Below are 24225 nucleotides of genomic sequence, written 5' to 3' on the forward strand. Positions count from 1 at the left end.
GCCCCTGAGAGATAAACCTATCATGTATCCCCCCTGGGAGGCAGCCGGTCACAAAATAATGACCGAGCACATGGATGAGATTCAGCGAGGAATTGGCTGTGACAACCCAATGGATTGGAGGCCAAGGAAAGCCTGTATCCAAGAACTGCCGCAGTGGCCTTTGGATTCAGTATTATTTATTTAATTATTTCTGTGTATTTCTGAGTTTAATTATTTGTCTGGTCTGGTAGATGGGGCTATGACTTATTGTTGAGCAACATGTTTTCCTCAAGGTTACCAAGAAGTAACAACGATATGTAATTGCAGCAGTATGAGTGCCTGTGTGCCTGTGAGTGTGTGTTTGTCCCGAAATGTTTGTGTTCATCACAAATGACCTGATTCAACCTCACCTCTGCTCTCACGTCATTTCATCCCATGATCTAAGGTTTCAGATTCAAGTAATTTAGTTTTTTTACATTTTATACTTTCAAGCTGTGTGTTTTCACATTGAGGTTTTTTTTGTCCTTAAAAGAAAAAACGAACATGGTTAACAACTTAAGCTAACCCTAACTATTTTTTTGATTAAGCTTCGAATGTCCTGGATTACTGAGCTACACTGTGGGTCGAGCAGTGCTGATGGTTCATTGTGGACAGGAGTAACAATATTTCGCACAATATGGGACCTTTACTCAAAAATGCCATTATCAATCGTATTGCTTCCATGTTTTCTTACATCCTACGTTTTCCACTTTTTTGGTAAACTTGAGAATATGAATGTCATGTTGCATGATTTCTGCATATTAAAGCTCAAAAAGCCTCACGGCTGTTTAGACACATGATGATGAGTAAAAGTTCATAGCAAACATTCAAACAAAATCATAACCCCGGGTTCTCCCTTGCTGTACACGTATACACACACAGGCATGCGCACACGCACGCACACACACACACACACACAGCCTTTTCAACATTCATCCACAACCCCAGTACCATTAATCCCCTTATGCATTGCACCTCCCGGACATATATCCTGTTATTTTTGATTTTGGTTTGATCCAGGGGCCTCCAACCTAGAGAAGCATAGTTCAATAACCGTCTGAAGGATTTTTCTGCCTTTTGGGAGGTGAGATGGAGAAAGAGGGGGTGGGGACCCACATCCAATGTGCTAGAAGAGCAGATTCGGGATTTACTACTCGATCACTGCAAGTCTCTGCTGTCTTTGGAAAAAAACTAGACTACCTTGTGTTGACACAATCTATTTGAATCTATTGAAGATTACACTACCACTGAATGTAACTTACACTTTGGACATGTATTCTATTGGATTAGGAACCACATGACTGCTATGCTGAATTACACAGTATTTAGTGGTAGTGGAGGTATTGATTATTTTGGTCCATGGTAGACAACAGATCGTAGGTCCCTCCGTTCCTAAGGTGCCATGTTTTCTTTTCAATGCCTTTTTTCAACAAGATTTTTTTCTGTAAATTGCATTTTACTTTTACACTGGAATATATTCATGTCAACGAGGACCATTACATACTGATGGCCATGTTTTAAAATGCCGAAAATGAGTCATGTGTTTATATGAGAGACACAACAGTGATTCTCATAATAATTGGTAAAATACGCTTGCAATACATGGGTACCAAAATACAGAAACTCACACATGTACACCTAAACATATAAAGCTAAGCAACATCTGTTTCCTATTGTGCCATTGACTTGTGAATTGTTTATCTTGAAGGAGAGGAACAGGGAAACGTAAGAGTTTCTCTATCGTGATCAATTGAGTGAAATCAGGAAAGTCTAATCTAGATAGGCAGTGGAGCTGACCACAGCCAGACGCAGCCGATAAACGACACTGTGACACCGGCCGATAAACTGGGCTCAGATACACAGAGGTACAAGGCACTAACACGTCCAACGTGCCTCAGTGATGTTGCATTGGAGGGAGAGAGCATCAGATTAGAGTGTAGTTCACCTTCTTGTAAAGGGTTGACCATTATTCCTTTGTCATCAATCATTCAATCCATTAATCAATAAATCAACCAATATATAATTTGTATTCAGCTCTCATTCACTACACACCCTCAGGCAGGAGATACGGGCGTTTGACGGGCGGCTTCACTGACCTTCCATTGCATACTTCATATCCTGGGCGAAGAGGGTCCACGTCATCTCGGCGCTGATCTTGCCCACGCTCATCTCCTGTGGAAACCTGGTGGAATTGGAAGGGATTCCAATCAGACTCATTTCTGTACAATGATACGCTCGACTGGGTGGTCTGATGGCTCGGCCCAGGCCAGAAATATCCTAACAAACGATTTAACAGATGTGCGAGAAGACACGCTTCGTGAATCTGATAATCTAATAATCCCACCCGTCATTTCCGAACCTGGCTGAATTGGGGTGGATCTGGTTTAAAGATGAGAAACGGTGCAGGAGGAAATGACACAGTGAAGGAAGGAGTCAGAGGGTGGCAACCTATTTGGTAAGTCATCTGCTATTTTGAATGCCTATGGATTTTCAGTCAAAGCTTGAATGCGAGATGTCAGTGGTTTAATTGTCTGTGTCTTCAGACAGTGATGGGAGGACACTAATGGATGACTTGACCGCGTACTGAGTAAGTTCAATCTATCTGGAAATGTTTTACTTCTGCCGGCGACCGCCTTATTTTCCAACAACGAACACATTTGTCTGCTGTTATACATTGAGGCAGCAATCATCTGCTCAGCGACGGCCCTCCCGCAGACACTAGTGACCAGGTTTGCACAAACACACACACGTACTGAACACACAAACACTTTCCTTCACCAACCCCCAACTGTGATGCATTATTAAGAGGAGCAAGGGAACAAACACTGAGGCTATAGGTTGGATTTATGCTCCCATTGAATCCTGCAGGAAAGAAAAAAGTCTCCCGGACCAATAGTTAAGAATCAGAATCTCACCTCCTCCCTTCGGCCTCAGTCTCGCACGCCCACATGCAGTAGGCTGAGGCAGACAATCAAAACCCTTCACAGCAAAAAATCTATGTAACATCTGCAGCTGCTGTGCATGCCATGTAGATGGTTTAAAATATATTTCATTTGGATGAAATAAATGATGTTTTGTGGTTTACAATCTGCGGTATTTCTGGAAATAATCTCTAAAGCTTCTTATCCTCTACACTTCTAAAAACAACAGCAGCATCCAATTTTACATTTCCATTTAAATAATGAATTCTGTTGATCAGTCTATCGCCTTGAAAATCTCCGGGCTACATTCCTATGTAACCATTCGCATTACAGAGCAATAGACTAACATGTTTTTCTCTCTGGCAGCAGCTCCCGTTATTTAAAAAAGGCACCAATTCAAATCATAGGTTTATCGTGGAAAAGCATCCACATTTCTGTCACTCTGGACAAGGGAATGTGGAGGAAATGGACATGAATATTGCAAATAAAGCATTAGACAGTGTAGGAGAGGGAGCTCAGGGCATAAACAAGTCTTAATAAGCATCATAAATCAGCAAGGAGGAAAAAAAGAAAAACAAGGAGGGAATGTGAAAGTGTGAGAGGATGTGTGTGTGCACGAGTGAGGCGGGAAGAAAAATATGCTTCATTTTATTTCTTCTGAGGCGAGCTGCATTTTCTCTACGTTGTATAATTTATTTGATTCTATCAACTAAATCATCTGTAGGACACAAACTCAAATGCTTTGCACCTTTCGCAGCTCGACATCACCACCAGCCCCCTGTCCCCGTTTCTTTTTTCTCAGACAAATCTCTCATGATTATGTAATTCAGCTACACCGAGTTCCCCTTTCATCCATTCATACTCAGGCTCAGCACACAAAGTGATGTGATGCTCTGGCTGCCTCACAATTCTCATGCACAACACTGAACTCCTCATGTGTCTACAACAAATACAATATTTTCATAGGAGTACATTTGTTTCCACCTTAAATTCTCAAAGAAACAAAACAACAAGATGATTTCAAATTAAATTAATATGATGTGCTTATTTAAGGATTTCTCTTCCGTATCCATCCAATCACTTTTGTTGAATAATAAAGCCCAAATTGACCTTAAAAAATAGGCTAATTAAATGAATAAATGCATTGACAATAACAAAAACATTGAGTAAACAAATAAAAACTTAAATAAATCTTTAATCAACATGAGGATTTTGTAGAGTCAATACTTACTATCAGCTTGTTATCTAATATGTTTAATTTAAAAACACACACAATCTGAACAAATAAAAACAAGATCTCTACCACCAATCATATAAAATAAAAAGATTCAGAGTGAAAACACCCTTTATCATAATCAATGGGATTTCAGATTATTTTTCATAGCTTGAAGTTGAAACAATTTAAACAGTGTTAGATGAAAAAATATCGTTAAGTTCAAGCAATGTTCAACTATGTATGAGTAAGGAAATCATTGTACCATAGAAATTGGCATAACAACCCCTTGGGTGCAGTTTTATGTATTTAATTGATTTCTTAGTAAACAGCATGTATAGTTCAGTAAAGAGGAACATACTGGTTTACGACTGGGGTGTAGGCCGTCCGGTCCTCGTCGATAACAGACACCATGAGAGTGATGAGTTTTGGCCAGAAGTCCAGGTTCTTTATCGATGGACCCTGCTCCTCTCGGGGAATATCTTGCTTCCGGCTCTGTGGGGGAGGACATTAAGAAGGTGAGAGTTAGAAGACAGCGTGAGTATGTTGAGGGTGAGACGTCTGTTTTAGTTGTGTGTTTTTGAGAAAGGAAAACTGAAAAGTTGATCAGAGAGAGAAATACAAAGATGGATGTTGCACAAACAGACTCATGCATTTGAGCTTTACTTATTGCATTGAAGATTCCTATCACGCATAAGTGCAATTTTCTACTGCACTTGCAGGTCATAAAAAAGTTTATTATGGACGACTTTCCTTAAAAAAAAGGACAAAAGTCATTTCACTATATCATCTCTCATGACCTATACTAGATGTGTGTGACGGTGCATTTTTTCAGCAGGGACCCTCCTGCCCTCTGACGGTGATTTCATGTTTGTCTTTCTTTGCTGTGCTCAGGACGTCTCTGGGCTGTGACCTTTGGGTGTGCAGTCAGCCAACAACAGCACAAAGAGTATAAGCGCGGAAAGCTGTAAAAATAATGTGATCAGTTTACATTGCTGTGTCCATCTCTCTGCTCGGCTGGCTGTTTGGGTAATAGTTGTATAAAAAGGTGCATGTCTCTGTCGGTCTGACAAAGGGCAGAGCTCAGCCACAGACACGCACACACAGATTATAATTACCAGAGCTACATGTCTTTGGACTGTGGGAGGAAGTCAGAGTACCTGCACATGGGATTTCTACCCTCTTTCTGTGACACAACAGTGCTAATCACTGCACCACTGTGTTGCCCTGGCGTTGAATGCTACATAGTACAACCTCAAATTGAACTAAAAAGGTAGTAGAGGGGGAGGTTCCACTTGTGGCGGATGTTCACAGTGTGAAGACATGGAAATGTAATATTCAAGTGAATCATGCAGACTTCATTTGAGCCTTGATCGCCCACAACTAAATTTTAAACATTATTATCTCCAAGAATTTCAAGTTAAATGCCAGGTAGGGTGAGCGTTTTCTCCCTAACAGCCTTTCAATGTTTTTATTTTCTGTGGTTGCCAAACCTAGCAGTCATTGCTGTTGGAGGTGAAGAGTGGCTTTTATTGTGAAGCTGTCAAAATAAATGCAGTGTATCTGACAAGATGAGGCGTTTTTTTCTGCAGTTTTGTGACACTGGATTCGTCATAATATACGGTTGAAAGTATAATGCGACAAGAAAGACCTGCATCAAGTGAGCACAAGATCACGGTTTCTCATAACATGGTGGAAAAAGGCAGATCTTGTAAGTTGATTTGGTTGTACTGGAAATGTATGCACTCAATGTTCTCCTGTTGTTTTTAAATCTAAACGAGTTGTCACTAGTCATGGCGAGTGAAAAATCAGTTAGAACTAAGTATTTTTAAACATTATTACTCTTCAGTAATCTGTCTATGAAGAGTGTTGTAGAAAATCCTTGTTTCAGCCCCGGGGTGAGAGGTGTCGACTCTAAAACCACTTACTGACTCCACCATCTGTTCACCCCACACTGGGTGCGACCACACTGATCTGCAGTCAGCAAGTAACTGTCAGGGCCTTTCACTCTGCCACACACACAGAAAGTGAGTGAGTGGAGATACTGTAAAAACTCGGTCATTCGGACAGCTCTGTATCATAAGCAGACACGATTTTTCGCAAACACACCCACGCTTATGCACACTGACAGCAGCAAATATAAACTAGGACTGTAGGGCCTACCTCCCAAAAGGAGGCTCTAATACACAGTTTTCTCATTTCTGTATGTAATCCCGACTAGCGCGAAATGTACTTCGGATTAATAGAAAAATGTGTTAAAAATGAAACATGCTCCAATCAGTTAGGTTGAATTATTTAACAACCTTCAGCGTATTGACTGTGGTGCGGCAGACAGGGGACACATTGTTTGGGGAGCTGGGGAAATGAAACTGCAACATGAATCAATTTATTCTCAGGACAATCTTTGGAGTCTAATCAATCCCTACAATAATCAACTTGTGTCTGGTGATGTCACTGATGGTCGGTGTAAATATTTAGTAATGCAGAGCATGTAATGCTGTTGCATGTCTTACAGACGTTGCAGCAGAAGAAGCGGCTGACTTTAATCTCATAGGAACAAGGAACACAGAGACGGATTACATCTGATTCCGTGACAGCCGATCATGTCGCCCCATGATGATAAAAGATGCAGAAGTGTACCAAGTTGTGTGCCATGGTCAAAGAAATAGATTAAAACGCTTCCAAGAAATGGTGTCATCCAATTCTCATATCATCATATTTAATACACTCATGAATTTCTTATTTATGTTTTCTGTGATGCTTGCTGTGTTGTAATACATGAAAGATGAGCTGCTTTCCAATAGGAAGGCGACAGGGAGGTGGTCTGAGCTTCATGTTAAGCAGAAGTCAAAGTAGGTGTTGGGCAGTTTAAGATGGACACGTGTTCAAAAGAAGGGTAAATTATCTGAACATTATGTGCATCTAGCTGAAGAAGGGCTGACAAGTCAATTTACAATCTTAAACTCTTCGTCTGGCACCCCCACAATTATGCAGACATGACAGAAACTGCTCAACATCTTAGGCTGACAACCTGTTGCCCTGACTTTCTGACTACGTCTTTTGTTTTGCGTTATATGATCAAAATATATGCATACATATATATATATATGTATATATATATATATATATATATATATATATATATATATATTATATCCAGTCATGCAATAAAACCCTCCAAAGTAATTTAATATTGTTGATCGAAAATGCAAGTAGGTATTGTGTTTTCTCTATTTGGAAATGTAAAACATGCTTTTAATCTTTACATTTTAAAGTATATTTGCCTAAATGCAATTTAAGTGTTTTCTTATTATTCTGTTTATGGTTTTACTTATTCAGTGCCTCTGTGAAACACATGACTCGCCTTGTTTTTATTGCTTTTTGAATGTTATTTTAATTTAATTTCAAATTTTCTCTGTATTTATAACAGAACTTTGATTTTCCTTGTGACTGAGCTGAGCTGTATAAATAAACTTGACTTGCTTTTCTCAGAGTGATCATCAATCAAGAGAAGAAAGAAAGACATCTTTGCTTGGTAAATTAATCACGGAGATCAAAATACTGCCAGATTAACAAGTGATTACCACTGAAAAGAAATTAGCAATTTATGAGTTTAGATCAAAGATAGAGAAGACACAGGCCTTCAATACAATTTGGCCACTAACTCAGAGTTTATAAAATTAGAATAGTGATGCCTACTTCAAAGGGAAAAGCCTGTTATGAGAATTCTGGACCATGTGGGGTGGGGTATGCAGCAAGGTAAAGTTCTGTTAAATTGGACACATGAATAATAAAACAAATGTCTCAGCAGGAGGCTGGTCAGCTTAGCAAAACCTGTCTGTGTGTGTAGCTCTATGTGTGTGTGTGCATAACTGTACGCATATATGAAGGACACTGAAGGTTGTGTCCAGCCACACTCAACTGGATGCAGTAGAGTCCCTTTGCTTATCTGTATTCACCGCAGGTAAGTGTAAACACATTTTTAAGGTGATTACGAACGCCTGCTGTCTTGTTGCAGTCAACAACCCACCCATGGGCTAGTTGCATTGGGAGCTGAAAACTGTACTGAGCTAAGAGTGCAGTGTACTTCTGCTCCTTGGAACAATGTGATGGGGGGGACCAGCAGAAATATGCATGCAGCATCTCTCTCCTCTGGAGGGTAGCTGGTGGTTTATGTTTATTGTTTGGCACTTTCAGTCCCTGTGTGGGAGAAATCGGCATTAGCATACGACTGGCTCTTCATCAATTTTCACAATGTGACACAAACATAGTCACTGATGGAAGGTTGTTCTCTGAGAATGTGACCAATTCCCCAAAGAGAAAGAGAGAGAGCTGTGGGTAGAGCTGAGGCTGCTGCGATGGAATATTGGACGCGGTGAAAATCGGTTGTACGTGTACACATGTATGGAAAATACACTTAAAGACACATAGCTCTGAAAACAAACAGCTTCTTCAAACGCAGCTAAACCGACCACATGGGTATTGTTGCCGAATATGAGATAATGTCGGTGAGAGAGACACTTAACAAATCAATTGGAATCGCTTGCTCAGAACAAGTGCAGTTGACTCCTCACTCCTCTGTGGCTCTCTCACAAACAGGCGTAGTGGATTCCTGCATCTGTGCACCTGCCAGCGATCACAAACCTCCCTCTTCAAAACCAGATTGCTTCAGCTTATGCATTCATATTTGCATAATGTATCAGCAAGTATGAATATATATATATGTGTGCATTTTCTCATCGGTGCAAGTGGATTATTTCTATCCAGCGCACCATCGTCGCTCCACATTCCTTCACACTGGATGAGCCAGGAGAAAATGATAGTCGTTTTTCCCTTCTGCCCTTTCCCATGATGCGGTTCAAAATCCCCTCTCTCCTGCTGGGGTTTAAGAAACTGTTAAGCCACATTTCCCCCCAGCCCAACCCCCTCTCATTTTAGTCATTTTATGCCCAGGCAGAAGCAGTAGAGAGCTGTGTTGTCATGTTATGCAAGACGCCTCGCTGTGGCTGGGAGATTTCACCGCCCTCCTGGCCACCATGTCAGCTGTTCTGTCGCCGCACTCACTCATTATTAGCAACTGGAGAATTGGGGTCTGGAATGGGTTCTATCCTCTGAATCAAAGGCTACCTAGTGTACGTGGACATAATAATTTAAAGCCACAGTGAGGTTTGCTTTGGGTTGAAGCTGACGTATTTTTCTTCTGCCTCGGAGGAAAAACTGATGGAGAGGCTGTCTACTGTGAAACTGTGGTCGACAAAGATGTAATTAGTGAACGTGTCTATCTTTGCGGTTTGGTAATTTCTTACAACGCCTCAGGCTGTCTAAACACAGGAAGCCTATTATTCAGCTTTTGAGTGGATTACACCCAATTACAACCTTAAGATATTGGGCTCTGTTTCACAGATCTAAGCACATGGTTCACCTAAATTTAGTGCATTTCGAAGTCCGTGTTTGTTACTTAGAAAAACTATTCCTATTTGGATTATAGAGCCCTAAAATAATTTCAGATTGAATTTAGGTATAATCATTGAAGGTTAGTGTGGGTCAATAGCGGCCTGAGGATAGCAATTTAGCAACAATGGACCAAACGACAGATCATTTTAGAGGGATAGTTGACCGAAAAATGAAAATTCACTCATTATCTACTCAGCACTATGCCGATGGAGGGGTGGGTGAATTGTTGAGTCCACAAAACATTTTAGGAGTCTCATGGGTAAACAGTGTTTATGCCAAAGTGACCCATCTTTAAGACAGCACTGTTTACTCCTGATGTTGTGGACTCAAGACTTTACCCACCCCCCCATCGGAATAGTGGTGAGTGAATAATGAGTGAATTTTCCATTTCCGGTGAACTACCCGGAAAACTAGCAATAGGCCCATGGGCGCTCACATGGCCGAGCTGCCAACGAGGATATACGAATAATTAAGATTAGTCTATAGGAAGGAACATTAGTTTATAATGTGGAAGAGGCATCATAGTTGGGCTTTGATAGCCAAATATTTTTTCCTAATAGGGTTAGCTTTCTAGCTAACTTACTGACTACTGTTGTCATTGGCTTAATGCTCCAGAAAGCCAATGTCTTAATCAGTGCATATCTAAATGAGTTTGTCTACTAGATTGTAAACACGCAGTAAATTGTTGTTAAGAAGAATTAGGGTTCTTGTTTGTTCTGGATTTTATCATAAAATATCTCCTCCAGACTGATCGTAACTTTTGCAATTTGCAAGACATCTTTTTATTATTATTTATTGACAAATGATGATCGAGAAAATCATAAAGATAATGAGCATCCTTGTGAATGGCCTCTTTCCTCTCCCTTTTCTTCTCTACTGATATACTCCACACCAATGGGCGTGGTAAGCACATGAAAATAAAAGTGGGAGAAAGCTAGTCAATGACTTGATAACCAAAGATGTAAACAATTAATAAAACTGTTTCAATAGCTTCAAAATGTAATGTTATAAAATGGCCAGCTTGACTTAATGAAAAGATGGTTATTTGGACGGCATGCAGAGCTTAAGGCTATGGATGCAAGTGCAAGTGCTTTAACTATTTAGCCACATGGGGGGGTGGACAGGAACATGACAACTTCATCAATGTGGAAACAGCAACGATGTAAGATAGGGTCTATTATCTTCTGTGGTGTGGAGCCTATTCTCATTGGGGAGTTAACCACACGATAATTAGGTAGAGCTGCCTGTTGCCTGACAATGTTCGGCTGAAGCATGTAAACTATCACATGAAAATCATCATGTGTTAAAATGAGCAAACTATTACTGAGGGCTGAGTAACACTTCCTCAAATATAATATAATTTGCTGTTACTTCTCAATTGGAGAAACTACACCAGGTAAGTTCTGCTCAACGTTTGGCTGCTTTATCTTTTCACCGTGGAGTCTCTCACTTTCTCTGAAGGTTGAAGTCCTTCATGCAAAGTCTGCAACATTTTCACAGTCGGGGGAAACGTCAGTCATGATATATAGCCTATTGATTTCCAGTCATGCTGGATTGAATTTATATTTTCTCGGAACAGTCACACATCAACACAAAGCACACTAAAGCTATAAGGGAATGTGTGATGTGAGATTTCTGATGGTGATACCATATTAACACATGAGGTGAGAAATGGAAAAACAGCTTCTGGCACCTATCAAAAATTGTAAAAAAGTTTTTTTCACTTTGAGTTTCTGGATAAAAATAGAGTGGCCCTGGCCTGAACTATAACTGAGTTCAATATGAAATACTTTTCAGGAAAACTCGAAATTAAAGGCAGGTTTCCAGGTTTTCTTTGACATGAATTTATGCTCATCATTAAGTTAATTGAAACTACAGCTAACATCTGTTATCTAGTCTAATGATTCAGATTTTGAGAGCCATGCATCTGGACTGTGTGAGAGAAGGATCAAGTTTGAGAGGTGTGACACGAGAACCATGCAGGAGGCCTCATTTAGATTAAAACCAGAAAAATTTGAAATATCCATACACCAGTTAATGCTCCCACAAACATTTTTATCAGGTAGGTAACATTTTGGGAAAAGGCTCTTCTTCTCTCATGCACTTAGACGTCATCTGACAGATGATGTAACTACCTAAATAATAAATATATAAAACAAATAAATAAATGATAAAAATGAATAATAAATGCATTTGTCTGGCACCTAGTGTTCACCAGGTTTGGAAGCACGTGATTTTGTATACTTGTTTTAACCATAACACAACTAACATCATACCTCCTCCAGCTTATGGTTCTCTGAATGTTTCTGTGAATACTTTGACTAGACATTATGGTTTTGATATACAAAACAATTGAAACCAAGTAAGGAATTATTCATAGGATTTTACTGTTAGCTGAGTTTGTCACGCTGGCATGTGCGAGACTTACAAAACAAAACGTTCTCTCTAGTCACTGGCACGGTCACAGAGGCTGTTCACTGCGGGTGGAGACCACGGTGTTTTGAACAAGACCATTTGTATCACAGGACAGCTAACCCCTGCTCGGGGGCTGCAGGAGAAACCCATGTAATTACAGTGTAGCTGACAGCAGGCTCCTGAGAAAACTTTAACTGCTGAGGTAGCACATTGTTTTCTGTGTACATCACTAAATGTGCTTTATGTAATGTGAGAAATATAAAGATCTCAATGCTTTGGCAGCTGTTGCTGTTGTACAGTCTTTATGTTCACCAGTGTAAAACAAGTCAAACATTCATGAACTGGGAAACTTGAAGCAGTGATCTATAGGAATCGAATGCTCTTTACCTGGTCGAGGAGTTGATTGTAAAGTTCATGGCAGTTATCAAAAATGTATTTGTATGTCGAGTCCAGGCATGCTTTCACGCAGTCCTTCACCACCATACTGGCTCTCGGTGGACTCTGGAGCTCTTGTACCTGCACAGACACAAATACAGTGTTAGATTCAGGGTTAGGTGTTCACCTTGGCCTTACAGCTGTTTATACTGAACAACAGGAGTGTTTTCCACAGTGTTAATTCAATCCATGGCCGTAGTGGGGGTGCATGCGCATGAAGGTCATACTGCGCTAAAATATTCTGAGAGACAGGCACACAGCTACTCTCTGACAGCCAGGAAGCTGTCAGAGAGGTTCACAATGCTATACTTCCAAATGTGTGACAGTGAGTGAAAGACAATGCAAGAGAGAGAACTGCATTGCATGCCACTTGCCAGTTACGTGCACAACTGCAGCTGAAACTATGACTATCTATGAGGGCAGTAAAGTCTTGATGGACGATAGCACAAGCATGCGGCAAATACCTCTGCACACAGTTATACAGTAGCGGCCAATCAAAAAGTTAGAGGTGTCTAATGTTATCATGAGAAGTATGAACATATTTATGTTCATTATGAAACTGTGGTCGGAGAAATTTGAATGTGGCGGACCACCACAGACGCTTACTTGGAATCACTATTACAGCCTTTCAAAATCCGAACTTAATGTGAGCAACCTAAATCAGGGGCAGCTACTTTATCTTAAATGCATTTATATAGGTACAGTAGCATCCTTCAATCCAGTGATAATGTAATGATATATTATTACATGTTATTACAAATATATACATTCTTTGTAGATAAAAATAGCTACCTACATATATACATTATGTATACCCAGGCAGACATTGGGCGAGAGTGGGACTTTAGGTGTATGTTCAGTGTATTGTATATACTGAACAGTCACTGTAGCTCCTGTGTATGAGCAACGATGCGTATACACAGAAAAACCCTGCTTGGGCATGACACAGAGTGAAAGCCTTGGTAACCTATAGTGACAGTTTTCATTCCTTTGCTCACAGCTGCCATCTTAGTTATGCCTCAGTGCTCCAGCGCTACATCCCCTCCACACACACTGCCCCCTCCTCCGAAAGAACTGAATGGAGTCAAGCTTTACATGGAGTGGGAAACGGCGAGGGGAGAGGGGACAAGATAGAGCTGGAAGCATTAAGAGCATAGAAGCCTACTGTTGTATGCAGGTCAACATACATCACACAAACACAACCCAGATGCATTAGCTTGTTGTGGAGACATTGTAAAGCAATGAATCATTTGGTTGGTTAATGGCGTTGGGGAGGCGGGACCGAGGGGTTTCCATGAATTATGAGCGTGAATTGATTTCACCTGTAAAAAAACATGGCAAAAATCAATCTGGGTTTATGTTTGTAATTGAACAGTGGCAGATTTTACGGTCATTGTGTATTGAAGGTGTATCAGTCAGTCGATGGCACAGCACTTCTCTGATGAAACCTTATGATTGGCATTTACCTCAGGAAGCCACGGTACTCAGTGTTGTGTAACATTATTTATTGCAATGTTTGTGTCCTTTAGATTCTCTCAAACTGAGTGTTCCTCTATAGTGCTCAACAGTGTAGTACCGTGAGTAAAAATCTGTTTTTATTTATGAATAGGGATTTGGATCATCAGCCATAACGTTGTTGTAACCATCAAATTTAGATTTAGCTCAGGTTAGTAGATTGGGAAACAATGTCATGTGCCACAAGTTTAGATGATATAACTGTGTTTTTAGAAAAGGTGGTTTGTTTGTGATGACAAGAGGTTGTACTATACTACCACACAATCCTAAAGTGAAGCAGAAACATATTTGAATGGTGGAGGTCACTGTTTCCATGGAAATGTTTAGCAAAACCACGAAAACCATGTCTGCTATTTGTGGGTATTTCAGTGTTACTTCAATAGGATTCTACACCATATTAAACACTATATACACACATTCATGATACAAACTATAATATATATATATATTTATATTGCAAAACTATATTTACAACAATTATAAATTAAAGGAAATTGCTTTGGATGTTTTGGGAAAAGGATGATTTGCAATGGTTTGTAGGCAGGTGGTGGTTACTTCACTCTTAAAATAGCAATGCACACAGTATTTTACTTTTTACTTTTTTTTTGTCCTTAAATATTTTTTTGGCTCCGCATTAAATGGTCATGAATCAACTTGAAGCTGGTCGGTCTTGTTCCGGGCATTAAACTCCTTCTAAACTGATTTTCTGAAAATGAATTGGAAATTTACATCCGGAGCCAGAGCCGTTCTAAAAGTGGGAAGTCAATGTAACGCTCTATTGCTCTTCAATCAACTACCTGCTCATTCAACTTGGACTTTTTCTGTCTCACTTACACACACACACACACACACACACACAGACTATACCTTCATCCTGAAGAAGGTGATGCTGGTTAGCAGATCGACAGTAGACTTCAGATCTTGGAGTCGCTCTGCGTTTCCTGCAGGGAAATTATCCTGGAGTAAGAGGGGGAGGGAGAGAGAGGAAGACAACGTGAGGAGAGGGGACATCTTGTTGAAAACAACCTTTTAATGTCACCACCACCACATTACATCACTTAGGCCAAAACATTGAAATTGATTACAGTGCAACGCCCAGCAATCATAACGAAATGACTGTCTGTCTAATCGTTTAGTGGACGAGGGAGGTCTCTGCTGATGAAAACCTCTATTTCAGGGCCATGAAGTCATCAGACGGAGCAGAACGGCGTGACGGGGAGCATATAAAGCCCTGACAGCCCTGAGGAAAGGCATCGCTGCCCCATACATTATCCTACTTCTCCTTCTCTCTCTCAGTGCTCTAATAAAAAAACAAAAAAACATTCTTGTTTCCTATCCCTCCTCTGCCTTGTCAATAAATGCCCACCAGAGATTCAGGAAATCAAGCCAAATCCTTGCAGCGACCTGTGGGGTTGACAGCTCATTTGCGGAGGAGGTCTGTCCGAGATCAACAAGGCAAAACTCGACTGAGAAAGCTGACACATTTCGGACGTGAGCAGCCAAGAGAGTTTTACTGGGATGATAAATGATTCAAAATGAGCAGTTTTCAAAGAAGCAGAAACATTTAGCAGATGATAGGCATGGTCACAGCCATCCTACAGAGTAGGAGACCTGTGCCAACTGCCTGACAGACAGTTATTGGTCTACTGAGAGCTGACACTATATTTCTCTAGAGGAATTATAAGTATGGAAAGTCTGGTTTAAATGTGAAAGTGTAGACCTCAATAAAGTAAACCAAACAGCCTGCGGGCAACAAACAAGCTTGACACACAGCTTGCACCACTTATACTAGATCTGCCTGCTGATCGAAAAAATAAAAACAACATCACTTCAATAAAGTAATTTTTTTTCAATAAGAAGAGATTGCGGCCATATATTTTAAAATTTGATTTGAGGGGTTAGAGAACCCCGTCTCTCAGCAGATTACTTTTAATATAAATCCTTCACTTACAGCGAAAGAAAATTATTTTCTTGCAGCTACTGCACCGACACCTGTCTCAATCACAGCATGGAGCCCAGAATTGCCATCAGTCATTAACCTCTCTTTCTCCTTTATCCCCCCCCTCTCTCTCGCTCTCTCGCTTTCTCTGCTGACACTGAAATTCTCTTACAATATTGTCACACAGGTGTAGCCTTCAGTCACAAGAGAAACCATCAGTCCCTGTGGTTATTATAGCTTCTACTACTGCAACCTTGAGAGCTGCTGTCTGTTGACCTCCTGGAATCACCTTGTTGGAACTGATATTATAACAGTTTAAAAATGTGTTTTATCTGTTCATTTTTGGAGTAAGAATTGTGACTTTGACACAGATTAGGTGTGCAATGTGATAATCTCTCTTGTAGTTACAGACACATCTGTCTCTCTGTCTTTGACTCACATATCTCTAGAACCGTGCATCTTATCTGTTTCACACTCACACCAACACAAACCTTGAGAAGAGAGGCAACGGGCGCTTTGAACCAGCGATGTATGGGACTCATCAACCATATGAGTCCCATACATCAGTACCAAGTTCTCAATCATGGTACTGAGCCGAGCTTTACTGAACATTGAATAAACAGGTGAACAGCTCTTTGTGCAGCTCGATGGTTCAGCACACAGAGTCCCACAGCAGGTCTTTACTTGCTCTGGCTCAATAGCTGCCACTTTTACAGTTTCAGAAAGAAAGCTGCAGCCAGCATAATTACAGGCCAAGTAAACAGCCCATTCCAAACAGGCAGGTTTAGAACAGATACTGCACTCGTGCTGCTAATTAGGGATTCTAGTGAATGAAAGTAAGCCACAAAAATAAAGAACATATATTCCTGAAGTTGTGTCAAATAAGTCTGAGCTTTGTTGCTTTTCCAACATCAACATCTTTATCTTGGACAATACAATCACAGTTATATTACAGGTAAATTACACAACAAATTAGCAGTTTACACTACTTCCACTTTGTATTCCACTGACACTGGAGTCCTGATCCACTGCTTGCTTATGAAATGATAAATTCAAAATGCAAACAAAATTTGTTATCATATTGAACCCATTTAAATTGAATCATACTTCACAATGTAGCATGTCAATGAATGGGTTATTATGTAATATTTAGAGACAGGTGCTAATTGAAACTCATTATGTTTCAACAAATGAGGTAGCTGTGTTCCTCACAAAAAAAACGACAAAAAATGTTCTCGTCTTTTAGTCAATTTGGTTTTAGACAACTTGGATTGGAGAAAAGTGCTCAGGTCATTACATCTAGAATAACTAAACAGCTTAAAAACAGCATGAACATGATAACTGGTGGAGAGAATGTAAATTGTAATTCATCCTCTCTCTCTCTCTCTCTCTATTGCTGTTAAACAATGATGAATCATCCAGGGCCCAACTTAAATAATTCTGATGTTAATAGAAAATCCACAAATATATATTTCTCTGGAGAAACACTAATCTCAATGTTAGGTGTTTGCAGAAGCATTAATAATCGTGGAAATACATTGTATACAGCTTTCCTATATCTGAATACAGAAAGACCAGAAATGAGAAACTCCAGCTTCATCAGCAGAAAAACAAAAAGGAAACGAAGAAAGATTTATTGCCCAGAATCAGGGAAGCATACTAATAAAGCCAAACTTCCATCTCTGAACGAGAAGTAGAGACAACATCAGCACTGCCGTTCGGAGATGTCAGAGAGTGCATCATGAGATGGGACAAAGACTGAGCGATGATGATGAGCTTTTAGTTCCTTGTCTTTCTGATAGCCCATTCTCATTGTTGGACCAGGGCCAGCAATGAGAGACAAACTCTAAGGGGCTATAACTGCTTAACTTCAGAAACCATTTACAGCTAAAACTTGTTTTTACCACAACTTGACAATCCGAAATGTGCTGTTAGTCAGTTGAACTACAGTATGGTATGATAATCAGGGTTTCCCCCAGAAAACTTGCTAAGCCTGGTGGTAGGGCTGCTAGAAGGCACCCGCGGGGGGGGGAGTCGGATTTTGAGCTGGACACCATTGTTTCTTATACTCTAAACATGTTGCACTTTGTTTAATATGCACACCTAACTTTTTTATTTTGATAAGGGGTTAAATAGATACTTTGATATCTTTTTGAGTTGCACTGCTGACTTAACTTATAAGCCCTCTTTTTTATTTATTTTTATCACGTTGGAGTTGCTAGTTTAAACCTACAGTTTTGCACTTTAATATTTGAGCCTTTGTTTACATTTTGTTTTGTGCTGCATTATATGGTGACATACAGTTTGTTGTTATCAAAATAAAATTAACTGAATTGAAATGGTCAATTTGATTTTTTTGGAGGAAAATTAATTGTTTAGATTAATCGACTAATCGATAAAATAGTCGTCAGATTAATCGATAGAAAAATAGTCGTTAGTGGCAGCCCTACTTAATATTAAAAAAAATTCAAGTTTGCTGTGAACATAGCAGTCAGGCCTCTTATTTCAGAAACAATGAACCGTAACAGTTTGGTTACCAATAAAAGATAAGCGTACTACTTCTTTGCTTTCAGCCAGCTATTCAAACAGACAAGCAACAAAATAACAAACAAACAAAATACACAGGCAAGTGTCGGCCTACTTTGAAATAAATTAAACACAGAACTTTGTAGGGCTATTTGAGTCCTCCTCATATTTGTGGAAAATGTATGAAATAAGAAGTACCCTATTTTTAAATAAATAAAACCAAATAGCTGCAGCCTAATAGTGTAACGGACTAGGTTTATGTTTATGTTTGGTTTTGACTTATGTTCAGTAAAACACTGTGTTGAAGGAGCGTTCTGATGTCTGAGGGTCAGTGAAGGCGACGTATGTTCAGTAAAACACTGTGTTGAAGGAGCGTTCTGATGTCCGAGGGTCAGTGAAGGCGTCTGGGTGGGACTTGTGACTGTTTGGACCAATAGGATGGTTGCTTGGGGATCGGGGCCATGTCTGTGATCGGGGCTCAATGAGGAAGTGAAGTGTTGTTGATGTGCGCGAGTGACAGATTTTTTTTTTTTTTTTTAAATAAAAAAAACATGCGACGCTTAGCCTGGCGGGGGGGGAAGTAAGGCCTGGCGGCCCGCCAGGCCTATACAGCACTGGGGGAAACCCTGATAATGTCAGGTCAGGTCATGGGCAAAGGGAGACTGATCAAACCTCTCCTCATGTCATGTAGCTCTACTGAGTGTGTATACTATAAAGGTTGCACACCCTTTCAAGTTTTTGTCCCTCGAATATTAATATGCATTCAAGTAGAAAACTCTGCTAAGGAGCTTTGGTGCATTGTACTTCACCATCATTGGTCCTGAAGATGCTTTAATAACTTGATTTGAATTCACCGTACTTCAATAATTGCTTTAATAAAGTTAATAAATGCATAAACTCATCTTGGGCACACCTGTATACCATTGACTTCTATAGGGTTCTTTTCACAATTGTGGAAGTCTTTCCAGATGCTGAACTTGTGTGGAATCTTCCTTACATTGTTGTGATTGTCATTTGATCACGGGTCACTATTGCTGGTAACGTTGAATGAGACATGTGATGTACAAAACTATCTGTATCCAAGATTAAATAGGTTCTTGTTTTGAGAATTAACATTAGTAAAAGTTGATGTGGCACTGAGCATCACCTCATTAAAAACACCCTTCCAGTCAAACACAGGGTTGTGGGCAGCATAATATTTTGGGGATATTTTTCTGAGACAGGAAACGGGAGATTAGCGGATAGAAGAAAAGATTAATGAAGAGCCAAATAGTGCTCAGGGGTTAGGTTAGAGGGAGGTCATACAATATGTAATGACCCAAAGTCAGGGGAACGGCTTCCAGAGAACCCTGGACTGAACCCAACAGAGCATCTCTGGAAAGACGTGAAAATGACTGTGCGATGCTCCGAATCTAACCTGGCCAAGCTTGGAGCAAAAGTGTGCCAAGACTGTAGGATCATTTCCAAAAAGGTGTGTCATTGTCATTGCTGCCAAAGGTGCTTAAAACTAAGAGAATGACCTGAATATTTATGACAATCATTTACTTTAGGGGGGGTTTTTTGGAAAGAAAAACAAATTTCGATTTTAAGATTCGATTGAAACATAACAAATAGTGGAAAACCTGCACAACTCAACTCTATGTATGTAACACTAACCCACTTATTCCTACTGTTTGTGTCCCTGGTTTGTCTACCTGTGCACAAAGGTGTGTCTGTCTACCTCGACCTATGTGCCTCACCAAACATCCAGCTCATCTACTCCCCCTCAACCCAAAAATATAAAAACCCATTCCGTCGCCCCCTCATGGGGCTCAGTGTATCCATGCAGCACAAAAGTTATGGCCGAACCGCCCTGTGAAATCAGGTTCTAAATAATGTCCTTGAGTTTGAGTTTTGCCTGGCAAACCTTTGTTCTCTCTCTGTCTCAGATTGATGCTCCCCCTTTCTATGGTCCGCCTCCTGAATCAGAAGATGCCTGTCTCAGCTGTCACACGCCATTACCTATCCTGGATCTGCTCTCGTCGCCCCTGCCTGCCCCGCTCTGCCATTTTAGGATGCATTTAAATTCACAGTAATCTAACCTACTTCAACTTTCTCCATTTCTGTGTCTGAGCAATAGCATCTGGGGTAGTCTGAAAATAAATTGTGGTTACAGTGTGTGATGCACTGATGTCATGTATTGTAATATTAAAGATAATAACACAACATGTTTCTTTAAATGATGCAACAGCACAAAATGAAATGCAAGTCAAAAGCAACAGGTTGCATGCAAGAAATTATCAGTTACCATCTTCTGTGCTCAATGTTTTAAATGTATCATTTACTTATTCTAGTGGCTCTGGCTGTCTGACTCTGGCTCGCATATCTCCACAACCGCTCATCTTATCGGCTGCACACTTCATACTTCATCAGTCTGTTACGGGCCCGAGAAAATGCAGTGTTGAGTTTGGTGTGATTTTTACACTTGATACGTTCAATATTAATAAACCTTAAGATCAGATAAAATAAAATCTGTTGCAGCGGTGACTGGGACTGGAACAGCTCGTTCAGGATAAGGACAACAACTGATTTTCCAGGTCGAAGTTCTGCGTATCGAGGTGAGATTCATTCAACTTTAAATTAACAGGTGAATAGCTCTTTGTTCAGCAGTTATATCGCAGTTGCAGGGTTCTGTGGACTAAGCCCTGCCTCCGGTCTTTATTTGCCATGGCTAAATTAATGCAGGTCACTTTCGAAATTTCAGAAAAAAAAGCGGCGACCAGCATTACAGGTCTAGAATATGCATTACAGTAGCTGTCAAACATTTCAGAGACTTAAATCTGGATTATGCAGACATTTTCTTCCTGCAGAGACTTTAAAATGTCCCATGTGGTTTTGAGGTTGTGTGTTTCTCTAGAACAGAGGTCTTCAACAGGGGGTACTGCAGGGGGGGCCGCGAAATCTTTGGTTGATTAGACAATTTTTTAAATTTTTTATAATTTTTTTTTTTTTACAAATTTAATTGTCTTTCAATACACATTAACATGCATCCAACATATTGTGAGGCTGATTTGACCTTCTGTCTGACAACCTCCATCCATCCAAGATTAGATAAGTTGTGTGCTACCCATCAGGGTCCGACATCTCACTAATGTAGGAGTATGTGTGCCATCCACAGATGAGGATTCACTGTCTCTTCTACATGTATGTTTAAAATAAAAACATGAATCTGTGAATTACTTTAATAGCTCAGTGTTGTTTGCAAGATGTACAGTGGGTACGGGAAGTATTCAGAACCCTATAAATATTTCACTCTTTGTTTCATTGCAGCAATTTGCAAAAATCAAAAAAGTTAATTTTATTTCTCATTAATGTACACTCAGCACCCCATCTTGACAGAAAAAACAGAAATTTAGAATTTTTTTCAAATTTATTAAAAAAGAAAAACTGAAATATCACATGGTCATAAGTATTCAGACCCTTTGCTGTGACACTCATATTTAACTCACATGCTGTCCATTTCTTCTGATCCTCCTTGAGATGGTTCTACTCCTTCATTGGAGTCCAGCTGTGTTTAATTAAACTGATTGGACTCCATTAGGAAAGGCACACACGTCTATATAAGACCTTACAGCTCACAGTGCATGTCAGAGCAAATGAGAATCATGAGGTCGAAGGAACTGCCCAAAGAGCTCAGAGACAGAATTGTGGCAAGGCACAGATCTGGCCAAGGTTACAAAAGAATTTCTGCAGCACTCAAGGTTCCTAAGAGCACAGTGGCCTCCATAATCTTTAAATGGAAGAAGTTTGGGACGACCAGAACTCTTCCTAGACCTGGCCGTCCAGCCAAACTGAGCAATCGTGGGAGAAGAGCCTTGGTGAGAGCGGTAAAGAAGAACCCAAAGATCACTGTGGCTGAGCTCCAGAGATGCAGTAGGGAGATTGGAGAAAGTTCCACAAAGTCAACTATCACTGCAGCCCTCCACCAGTCGGGGCTTTTTGGCAGAGTGGCCCGACGGAAGCCTCTCCTCAGTGCAAGACATATGAAAGCCCGCAGAGAGTTTGCCAAAAAACACATGGAGAACACTCCCAGACTATGAGAAATAAAATTCTCTGGTCTGATGAGACCAAGATTGAACTTGTTGGCGTTAATTCTAAGCGGTATGTGTGGAGAAAACCAGGCACTGCTCATCATCTGCCCAATACAATCCCAACAGTGAAACATGGTGGTGGCAACATGAATGCGGCCAAGTACAGAGATATCCTGGAAGAAAACCTCTTCCAGAGTGCTCTGGACCTCAGACTGGGCCGAAGGTTCACCTTACAACAAGGCAATGACCCTAAGCAGACAGCTAAAATAACAAAGGAGTGGCTTCTGAACAACTCTGTGACCATTCTTGACTCGCCCAGCCAGAGCCCTGACCTAAACCCAATTGAGCATCTCTGGAGAGACCTGAAAATGGCTGTCCACCAACGTGTACCATCCAACCTGACGGGCCTGGAGAGGATCTGCAAGGAAGAATGGCAGAGAATCCCCAAATCCAGACGTGCCCTGGAACGACGCTGCAGACAGTCTGGGCTCACTGTCCATAAACTGGCCTATCGTGAGCATCAAAGGGCCTACTCCAACTCCCTTAAAGATGCTCGCTCACAGTTCTATTCCGGGTTAATCAATAAAAACCCTGGCAACTCCAAACAGCTATTTTCCACCATAAGCCATCTCCTGAAACCACAACCACCCTCTTCAACTGAGGCTACAGAGGAGCAATGCAACAGCTTCATTGACTTTTTTAGATCAAAGGTCAACACCATTCGCGCTCTAATGTCCAGCTCTCCATCTCTGCTTCCCTCTGACACCAACTCCCTAACTACGAGTATGCTGTCTCCTCTACATCTCGCTGAGGTTCAGGAGAGCCATGTTGAGGCAATCCTCAAAAAAATGAAATCCTGTACCTGTACTCTGGACCCGATTCCCACTGCTCTGCTCAAGGCACATATCCCCACTCTCAGTCCTTTCATCACCAAGGTTGTTAACCTTTCCCTTCAGTCTGGCTGTGTCCCACCTACTCTCAAGGTTGCTGTCATCCGTCCCCTTCTCAAGAAACCCACCCTGGACCCGGAGGTTCTAGCCAATTACAGGCCTATCTCCAACCTTGCCTTCCTGTCCAAGGTGTTAGAGAAGGTAGTCGCTTCTCAACTTCAGGACCACCTCAAACATAACAGCTTGTTTGAAAAGTTTCAGTCAGGATTTCGTTCAGCCCACAGCACTGAAACGGCTTTGCTCAAGGTTACAAATGACCTGCTGATGACAGCCGATGCAGGATCCCCCTCACTCCTCATCCTCCTTGACCTGACAGCCGCATTTGACACAGTGGATCACACTCTCCTCCTAGAGCGCCTCTACAACGCTGTTGGACTATCAGACTCTGCACTCAAGTGGTTTCAATCCTACCTCTCTGGCAGAACTGAATATGTCTCACTGGGAAGATGCAAGTCCAGACTGCTCCCTGTCTCCTGTGGTGTTCCGCAAGGGTCGGTCCTTGGCCCCATCCTCTTCATTATTTACATGCTCCCCCTCGGTCGTGTCATCAGCAAACATAGGATGTCCTTCCACTGTTATGCTGACGACACACAGCTTTACATCAAAACTGCCCCAAACCCCTCTGCAGCCATTTCATGTCTCACCGCCTGTCTTGGGGAGATTAAGACATGGATGAGCAGCAACTTTCTCAAGTTAAACAGTAGCAAAACTGAAGCCCTCCTTGTTGGAACTCCACACCAGGTTCAGTCATCCTCCATAACTCAGCTCA

The 24225-nt window shown here is 40.9% G+C and overlaps 1 protein-coding gene across 1 annotated transcript in view; it reads right to left on the reverse strand.

Annotated features, from left to right (window-relative positions):
• Window positions 1–24225, reverse strand: part of LOC132998896 (protein unc-13 homolog C) — a 106633-nt gene that overhangs the window by 37118 nt on the left and 45290 nt on the right. The window contains exons 15-18 of the mRNA XM_061068641.1: window positions 14839–14928; window positions 12409–12537; window positions 4514–4647; window positions 2115–2200 (exon numbers count right to left, since the gene is read on the reverse strand). Of these exons, the coding sequence (XP_060924624.1) occupies window positions 2115–2200; window positions 4514–4647; window positions 12409–12537; window positions 14839–14928 (439 nt within the window). The remainder of the gene's footprint in view (window positions 1–2114; window positions 2201–4513; window positions 4648–12408; window positions 12538–14838; window positions 14929–24225) is intronic.

This window comes from Limanda limanda, chromosome 3, assembly GCF_963576545.1.
Source record: "Limanda limanda chromosome 3, fLimLim1.1, whole genome shotgun sequence".
NCBI classification, from domain to species: Eukaryota; Metazoa; Chordata; class Actinopteri; order Pleuronectiformes; family Pleuronectidae; genus Limanda; species Limanda limanda.